Source organism: Enhydra lutris, unplaced genomic scaffold (genome assembly GCF_002288905.1).
Source record: "Enhydra lutris kenyoni isolate GAN:26980312 unplaced genomic scaffold, ASM228890v2 scaffoldscaffold4, whole genome shotgun sequence".
Classification (NCBI taxonomy): domain Eukaryota; kingdom Metazoa; phylum Chordata; class Mammalia; order Carnivora; family Mustelidae; genus Enhydra; species Enhydra lutris.
Window position 1 is genome coordinate 17,621,620 of NW_019154088.1, and position 10,122 is coordinate 17,631,741.

The following is a 10,122-nucleotide window of genomic DNA, read 5'->3' on the forward strand; positions in this document are numbered from 1 at the left end:
GAAAAAACACTTCATCCCCAGCCTCGGGTGGCTACCATCTCATTCCTTTGAGCTCTGACACCTTGGTGTCACCTGAATACTATTCTCATAGTTCAGATAGCTTGCTTAGGGCGATTGCAGTGTATCTTCCTCCCCAGTGCAAATATGGACACCTGCCTTGTTTGGGACCCAAATGGCTTTAGGACTAAATTGTTCAGGAAGGGAAAAAGAGGAAGGGAAGGAAAAAAGGGAAATGAAAGGAAAGGAAGGGGAATCATAACCATATTTGTAAATCTAAATATAGGATTATCTTTTAATATAATCAACTAATAGAAAACAAAGTTAGCCTACATAATTAAAGGTTTATGAGTAAAAGAATTTTTTCTGTAATGGTAGAAAATTTGTGGAGAATAAAACTCTTCAGTAGAATTTGGATGAGATACTCTGGGAATTTAGCTAAATGGGAATAAATCTAAAGTCTGCAGATCAGGAATTATAAACATGCCTTGGTTTATTCCACCTGCCTTTTACTCCATCTAATGGCTTCCTAAACCCATCATATGTGTCTCCATCATATGAGTCTGATTTATGAACTATGCTCTCTAATAATAACAGGTACCTGAATAATAACCACCTTTTAATTCTGGAAAACTTTCCCACAGAATACCTAGGTCCTTCTGTCGTTTTAGAAAAAAGAATTCACTTTGATATGTAAGTGCCTTCTCCCAAATCCTACAAATGTGTACCTTAAACAAGGTACAACTACTCAAGAGAAGTTTTCCTGAATTAAAATTTGGGTATTATGTGCCAAAAAGTACAAAGACTTCAGAAGAATAAGATATGATCACAGGATACAATCCCCGGAGACAAATATTGTCAAGTCAGAATGACAGCTGCTTTCAGAAACACAGTCCTTATGGGTCATGCATTACTATTGTTAGGGGTATTGGGAGAGAGGAAAGAGGCTGAAATGGAAATGGCATTTGACAAGATTTTACAATACATACAAACATTTATGAAAATATATCCCTTATACCAGGCTCAAGATACCACAATCCTTATTTCTAAAGTATTGAAGTATATTATGAGATGAATAAAGTATTCTGAAATCCTATAAGCCTAATTAGACCCTGTATTCTGTACCTTCCCAAGGTAATCAGGGGATTGATTGGTGTCCCAAAGCCATTAATGTGACAAAGGTGATGTGTAAATTAGCCCTGATTCTTTTATTGGTTTCTTTGTGGCTGCATGATTAAATGGATACCCAATGATGATCTTGTAGTAGCTCATACCTGCCTTCCCCTTCATTTCTCTAATTACTTTCCTTTATTATTCCTTTCTATTTTGCCTTCAGTCTGTTGCTCCTTGAATAGAATATCATCTGAAAATAATTTTTGTAGCCAGACCTAGGGAAGCTAAACAGGAGTGGCCAATAAGCAGATCAACTGCCAGGCAAAAGTGAACTCATTATGCCAGAGACAAAATCAGCACTGCTAGGGTTTAAACACCCAGCAACCACAGTAATTATATTCATTTAAAAACAAACATATTCCAATTCCAAAGAGACAAAAGAATTGGACAGGAAATTTCTGTTCCCTGAAGAGTTAAATTCTCCATTATAGCACTATAGTCTTCAGTGATAACTTCAGGAAAACATTTATTTAAAAGGTCAGTGAAGTAAGAACTGGCTATGTACTTGTTATGTTTACTTTAACTACTGCAATTAAACTTTGGCAGTAGCAGAAGCACAAAATATTGCCTACTGGTACACAACCAGAGACGGAGCCCAGTAACCACAGCAAGACCCTGAAGTTCGAAAACAGATTTAGTTTACTGAATATATGGTTACGTTTTTACCCATGTCCTAAGCCCTAAAAAACAGTGCTGAGGTATCCAAAAAAGGGTAAGAAATACAAGGAATGACTAGGGTTAGAAGAAGTGACTTTTAGTTCTTCTTCCCTTATCTTAAATTTTAATATAGGGAGGGATTGAAATGGACGGATGGATGGATAGACGAATAAACAGAAAGACAACAAACAGGCTGTTCCCTGAATAAAGAGAATGGGATTGAAATAATTATTCTATCATTAAGTATCTTTGATCCTGTGAAAAATATCACAGTAGGAATCTGAGTACTCTTTAGGTCTAGATAACAAATGTAGTAGTTTTTGTTAATGAAAATTGATACCGATGCACTGAGAGAAGATTAATTAAAGCACTCCTAGATAAAAGTCACATGAAAACAGAAAAACAAGACACAGAATATGAAATAAATAACAGGGAAGATCAAATGTGGTGTGTAAATAAAGAAAGAATTCAATTCTTCAGTACCTAAAGAACTGAAAGGAAAAAAAGTATGACAACAAAGAAAAATAGTGCAGAAGGAGGACGATGCAAATTCCATGATGGCAAGGATTTCCCCTCTGATTTGTTCACTATTATATCTCCAGTGTCCAGAACAATACCTGGGACCTGGTAGGTAGTGAATAAAAATCATTAAATGAATGAATGTATAGGATAAGTAAGAGAATCGATAGTAACGCAACACTAGTGGAACAAGAGGCGTTATAAAAATAAAATATAAAAATATTTTGGGGGCGCCTGGGTGGCTCAGTGGGTTAAGCCACTGCCTTTGGCTTAGGTCATGATCTCAGGGTCCTGGGGTCAAGCCCCACATCGTCCTGGGGTCAAGCCCCGCATCGGGTTCTCTGCTCAGCAGGGAGCCTGCTTCCCTCTCTCCCTCTCTCTGCCTACTTGGGATCTCTCTCTGTCAAATAAATAAAATCTTAAAAAATATATTTTTATAAAAACAAAAATAGAAACAGAATGGTGATGGAGTAAAGGGGAAAGAAGCAGGAAGCAAATGTGGTAATTGATCAAATTGATAAATGAGAAATGATTGAAGTTTTAAAAAAAAGTACACAGAACTATAAGAGGAAGAGGAGAAAGATAGGAGAAGACAGTATAAAATATTAAAATTACAAAAGAAAGATAAAAATGGTAGGAATTGGCCAAAATGAGATAGCTTTAGATAATGTGACAAAAGATAAACTATAAGACATGAGAAACTAACAGCTAACATGTAGGTTCCAGGTACAGGTCTACTGCTAGCTAGTAGTAGAGCTGGGATCTGAGCATGGGCAGTCAGACACCAGAGCCTCTGTTCTTAACCCCTATACCACTAAACAGATTCATACATTTGCTTTTATATTTTAGAGGGAAATTAAATAGATAGGCTTTCCAGGAAGCCATAAGCAGTTTAGAATATATTTTAGTTTCTGTTTTGTTTTACTCATTTATCATATGCCTCATTTCTAAAAAAAAAAATGACAGCTCCATCAAGGGGGTATCTTCGCCTGTTTTTAGTCACTGGTATATTCTAATTATTCATGTGGTTGGCATGTAATAGGTACTCAAATGTAGTTTTTGAATTTCTATTCTTAAAGTCTTTTCAAAGCTTTCCACATCTTCACAACTGATTATTTATTTATTTATAGAGAAGTGGGGAGAGAGAGAAAGAGATAGGCAGAGAGAGAGTCTCAAGCAGGGGCTTGATGGATCTCACCACCCTTAGATCATGACCTGAGCTGGAATCAAGAGTCAGACGCTTAAATGACTGAGCCACCCAGGTGCCCTTCCATAACTGATATTTTAAAAGATGTGTTGGCACATAAAATAGATGTTCTACTCACCCAATTTTGAAACTTTAAGAATTCTTCAATGTTCCTTGGAGGTTTTTGCATTTTCTAATGAAGTAAAATCAATATTGCTAATTAACATAAAATCAGACTGTTTATGTTTACATATAATTTACTTAAGTAAATGATACTAGACTTAAGTTATAATTTTCAGAGCCATAAGACATTGTAAAATATTCACCTTGTAAAGACCCTGCATAGAAAGGTAGAGATATCAATGTTTAAATCCCAGGCCTCCAAACCAAATTCTGTAAAAGGCTTCCCTCATATATTGCTCCTAGAAATAAATTCCACAAGAATTCTGTTGAATATCCTCATTTCAAATTCCTACAACAGTTCTGGGGCATTTTGGGTTATCCTGGATGGTGTCTACAATAAATCCAGAGCCAAAAATATAGTAACTTGCCCCTCTTGCCAACAATGTGTTTAAAAGGCCACCCTAGTGACATGGTGAAAATAATTTAAATATTTGGATGTTTCTGTGTAATAAATAATATTCCCATTTTTATTAGTAGTTTCTCATAAGTTGAAAACATATTCTTTCACTAGACAAATTAATTTTATCCAAGACCACATCTTGTTCTTCCTTGTATTAGAGACTATGTAACATTCTTTCTTCTGCTTGGAAGGCTCCCTGTTCCAAACCCTCTCCCTCCAATCCCTTCTTGGCCTATTTAACTCCTATTTTAAATGTCAAATTAAAAGTCACTTTTTCTAGGAAACCCTCCTTGTTCCCCCAAAAGACTGTATCTATGATAACACATAGCAGATTCGTACCTATATGAGGATAGAAACTATAGTTTCTGTCAAAATTTCATACAGTGATTGGCTCAGAGTTAGTGCATAACTACTTGCAATGTGTATAAATTAATGAATAAATGAGTAGATAGATGTCAAAGAAATGTGTTATTTAAAAGGATAATAAGACCATTTCTAGAGAGTGAAAAACCAGCGAGAAGGCAGCAAAAATAAGAGAAATTCAGAATATCTCAATATAATATCCTAATGATACGATGATGACATGTCTGAAAAGACTAAAACACTAAATACATATTTCACATCAATATATAAATGATAAAATTATATATACAAATACAAATTATATATACAAATTTTGTATATATATATACAAATATATATATACAAAATCATCATATTTTTAAAAAAGAGCTATACATTTGAGGCTAAAGAGAATATTTCATTCTGTAAAATTGTTTAAAATAGATGATGAATATAAGCAGATAGATAACAACAAAATAAAAGGTATATGTGACAATCATTATAAAAATAAGTGTTCAGAAGCAAAGCTGCATAGAGTTGTCAAAAAAATTTAATGGAAAACATGGGACTCTAGATTGAGAAGGGTAAGAAATAAGAGATGGTGTGCAGGGGCACCTGGTGGCTCAGTGGGTTAAAGCCTCTGCCTTTGGCTTGGTCATGATCCCAGAGTCCTGGGATCGAACCCTCATCGGGCTCTCTGCTCAGCAGGAAGCCTGCTTCCCACCTGTCCCCACCCCTCACCTGCTTCTCTGCCTACTTGTGATCTCTCTCTCTGTCAAATAAATAAATAAACTCTTTTTAAAAAAAAGATGGTGTGCAGAGAATGCTTACAGTACCACTGACTATATTTTCTATGTTGGACCTTTTATTCCTGTGGCTTATTCATTCCACAGTTAGAAGCCTATACCTCCTATTCTTCTTCACCCATTTTGCACATTCCCCTAACTCTGGCAACCATCAGTTTGTGCTCCATTTTTATAGTTCTGGTTCTGCTTTTGTTTGTTCATTCATTTGTTGTGCTTTTTAGGTCCTACATATAAGTGAAATTACATAGTTTTTATCTTTCTTTGTCTGACTTATCTCACTTAGTATAACACCCTCTAGGTCCATCCATGTGGTTGCAAATAGCAATATCTTATCCTTTTCATGGCTGTGTAATATTCCTGTGTGTGTGTGTGTGTGTGTGTGTGTGTGTGTGTGTGTGTGTGTGATCTTCTTTATCCATTAAAATATTACCCATGTTTCAACTAATGGAAATTAGAAAAATATATTATGGAAGTGAAACTTACACGAGAAAGTTCCAGCTAATTTCGATATAAAATTCCAAAGTTCTCTAAAGTAAATGTTAAAAGGAGATAGGTATAAATTAAATGGACTTCTGCTCTCAGTATAATGTAAAAGAATTCAAAACACCTATGCTTCCACAGTAACAACAAAAGAAACCCAGACAAAACAAAAATCTTACTTTTCTATGAGGTTGGTGAAGAGCAGTGGGTGTCAGTAAGCAGGACTGGCTATATCATTTGTGCCAATGCACAGTCCCTTGTCCAAAAATTAAGAATTTTAAGATAGTAACATGAGACTACTAAAACAAGTGTGGGGTCCATTTAATCACGAGGCCCTGTGCAACTGCCCATGAAGCCTCCCTACATGGCAGCCTTAATGACCAGAAATCCAAAAAGAAATATTCTCTTCATAGTGAGCATAAAGGTCTGGCAGCTTCCTTACCTGGCAGCAAGCTCTGATCATCCATTGAGGAAAGTGTTGGTCTGCCATGATGCAGTAACTTTGAGGAGATGAAGAGATATCACTTGGACCTCAGTCATTGATGTGAGATGGAGGAACAGGCTGGAGTCTGAAAGACACCCAAATACAAAAATATATGAGTCAGACAAACAATCTCTTCCCAGACCACTATGCCTCACTTCTGAGTTTCGTCTAAAAAGCAGCAGTCAAGGAGGGGCTGGAAAGATAGAGAACTTATATAGGCCAACACACTCTTATGGCACTTGGGTTCCATGGCCCTGACAGAGTTGACTCCAAAGATGAAGCAAAAATGTAAAAAAAACTTTAGTCCCAACTTCTCCCAATTCAATATTGACAAGCTATAAGTTGGCTATGATGAGAGAAGTTGGAAGTTGGGTTAGTCAAAAGTGAACTCAATCCAATTAAAGCTGAAGCCAACCCTAAAGTTCAACTCAAGTCTAGGAGGAATAAAAAGATCAACATCTCACTTTGAATGCCAAGGAGAGTAATAGGCTTGTGCGTTCTGAATACTAAGTAACACTAAATTATACTTTGTCCTCTACAAGTTTTTCCCATAATGTCTAATACACAATAAAAAAATTACAAGAATACAAACAAGAAGTAAAATGGGACCCATAATCAAGAGAAAGCACAGTCGATACAAACCAATTCACTGAGAACACAGTTGTAACTAGCAGGCAAGGACTTTATAGCATCTGCTACCAATATGTTAAAGATTACAATATAGGGGCGCCTGGGTGGCTCAGTGGGTTAAAGCCTCTGCCTTCAACTCAGGTCATGATCCCAGGGTCCTGGGATCGAGCCCTGCATCAGGCTCTCTGCTCAGCAGGGAGCCTGCTTCCCTCCCTCTCCCTCTGCCTGTCTCTCTGCCTATTTGTGATCTCTGTCTTTCAAATAAATAAATAAAATCTTAAAAAAAAAAAAGATTTTACAATATAGGTTAGATTATGGCGCATGAAGAGATGGGGTATTCGAGGGAAACAAATTCTAAAAAAGAAACAAATGGAAATTCTAGAACCATGCGCATATTAATCATAAGAAACTATTGTACCAACATTAATATTAGATAAGACAGACTTCAAGACAAGTATTACCAGGCATAAATAAGGTTATTTCATAGTGATAAGAGGTCAGTTCATTAAGAAGACTTACCAATGTTAAATGTGTTTAGATCTAATAAAAGAGCCTCAAAATGCATGTAGCAGAATTTTACAGAAATTTACAAAACTAAAGGGAAATATAGGTAAAAACCACAATTACAGTTAGATCATTACACACCTCTCTGAATAATTGATGAATCAAGTATGTACATACACACACATACAAACAAATCAGGAGATAAAAGATTTGAACAATACTTAAGTCGAGCAATATAACTTAAATAACATTTACAGAACAACTATACAAGTACAGAATACACACTCTTCGGGGTGCCTGGGTGGCTCAGTGGGTTAAGCCTCTGCCTTCGGCTCAGGTCATGATCTCAGGGTCCTGGGATTAAGCCCCACATTGGGGTCCCTGCTCAGTGGGGAGCTTGCTTCTCCCCCTCTCTCTGCCTGCCTCTCTGCCTACTTGTAACCTCTGACTGTCAAGTAAATAAATAAAATCTTAAAAAAAAAAACCTAGAATACACACTCTTTTAAACTAATGGAACATAGAACGTTCACCAAGATGAACCTATGCTGTATCATAAGACAAATCTTAAAAGTTACAAATAACTGAAATCATTCAGAGTATGTTCTCTGACAAGACCAGTAAAAGAAAAAAACAGCAACAAAAAGATATCTGGAAAAATCTTAAATCTTAAATAATCCATTTCTAAGTAAAATATGGCTTACAGAAAAAAATAATAGAGAAAACTGGAAAAAAACTCTTAACTGAATGGATAATAAAAGATAACGAAAACACAACATATCATGGTTGAGTGCTATTTACAAATGTTGATTTAAACAAAAATTAGGATATCATTATATTGAGAGATGAGGCGATAAGAACATGTGGAGGCAGAGAAAGAAGGAATGTTCATACACCTGAGGATGGTGTTATAAAAGAGCTTTATCATTGACTTCTATAGGAGAAAGTTGATGGATAATATCTGAAATTGTCAATCAAAAAATTGCAATATAAGTGTATTTTGAAATTTTCAATAAATAAGAGAAAAAATATTGAAAAGACATGAAAAAATTTTCCTTTTGAAAAAAGAACTGAGAATAGAATGGAGGAACTGGGGACCAAGGGATTTTGGCGAAAACTCTAGAATAGGACAAACTATCGGTGCTCACCAATATGTATATGTTTCTCTACATTTCCCAGGTTTGCTTGGGAGTTAAAGTGGGGGCCTGGGGAATGTAGGCAAAGTGATATATGTCACTTTTAGGGATGACCTCTAAAACCTTTTGTATGACTCACCATGCTTTCTTTTTTGTCACGTATGATGTTGGACTTAAGTCTTAGGAGACAGTAGAATCACTAAAACTTAAAAAAAAAAAAAAAAAAGAAGAAGAAGAACCCAAAATCCAAAAAACAAACAACCTGCATCCTTAAATCTAATGTTTCATCTGACTAGTAACATCCTCAATGGATTCCCTGTGAGAAATAAAAGTTTATTATATTAAACCACTGAAATGTTGGGGTTGTCTTTGACAGTAGTAAATTCATTATGGTAGTTTTTAAAAAATGGCCACAAATTCTTTGACAATCTTTTGAGAAGTGGCATCTATCTATGCTCCATCTCCTATAATCTGGACACCCCTTAAAATATATTTATAACCAAAAGAATGTGTGAGAAGTGATACTGTCTTACCCCTTGAGAGTAGGCCAGAAAAGAACATGTAGTTTATACCTTATTCCTTGCAACACTTGGCTTTGGAGCCCTGGGCCTAAACTAGAAGTCTAATTACCCTGTTGCTATCCTGTGAGGAAGTTCAGGCCACAGGAGAGGCTACGCATGTGATCTCTGCTAGCATTCACAGACTGCCAAGCTGAGTTACCAAAGAAAAGCTGTCCCTCTGTTGCCTCCTGAACACACAATTCACAAACACAATAGAAAGGTTGTTTTAAGCCATATTTTGGAGTAATTTCTTACATAGCCATAGTGAGCCAATACTCGCATTGCTTCAAATAATAAAGAGCATCATTTGTTTTTGTAATCTGTGCACCTGAACTAAAGAAAAAGGCGCAAATTACTTATTCTTGGCTTGGAGACTTTGCTAGTGCTACTTCTCTTACCCAGAAAGCTCATCTTTCTTCATAAAGCAGTGGCTTTCAAACTTTTTAAGGAGAAACACACAATAACAAATACATTTTATAAACACGGCCTAGTGCACCAGGATGTACACATGTGCACACAAAAAGATATTCTTTGACTTATGATGGGGTTATGTTTCCAAATACCTATCCTACGTTGAAAATGCATATAATACACTTAACATACTGAATTAGCTTAAATGTGCTTACATGTGCTCAGAATACATGTTAACATACCGCTGGGCAAAATCATCTAACACAAAGCCTATTTCATAATCAAATGTTAAATATGTCATGTAATTGAACACTCTATTGAAAGTGACAAACAGAATGGTTGTATGGGTAAAGAATAGTTCTAAAGTATAGAACTTGTTCGTTGTTTACTCTAGTGATGGCCTGGCTGAAGTGGCTGTGCATTATCACAAGAGAGTTTCATCCTATGTATCATTAGTTCAGGAAAATACCAAGTCAAAATTCAAAGTATGGTTTCTACTGAATGCTTATTGGTTTCACACTATTATGAAGTTGAAAAATCCTAAGTCAATGAAATGTTAAGTCATGGACCATCTGTAATTTAAAACTCCATGAAGTGGGGCTCCTGGGTGGCTCAGTCAGTTAAGCATCTGCCTTCAGCTCAGGTCATGATCCTGGG

At 36.0% G+C, this 10,122-nt stretch overlaps 1 protein-coding gene across 1 annotated transcript in view; it reads right to left on the reverse strand.

Moving 5' to 3' along the window:
• LOC111159976 (family with sequence similarity 227 member B) overlaps nt 1-6,233 on the reverse strand; it is a 187,137-nt gene extending 180,904 nt beyond the window's left edge. The window contains exons 1-2 of the mRNA XM_022522703.1: nt 6,186-6,233; nt 3,672-3,725 (exon numbers count right to left, since the gene is read on the reverse strand). Of these exons, the coding sequence (XP_022378411.1) occupies nt 3,672-3,725; nt 6,186-6,233 (102 nt within the window). The remainder of the gene's footprint in view (nt 1-3,671; nt 3,726-6,185) is intronic.
• Nucleotides 6,234-10,122: the final 3,889 nt, after the last annotated feature.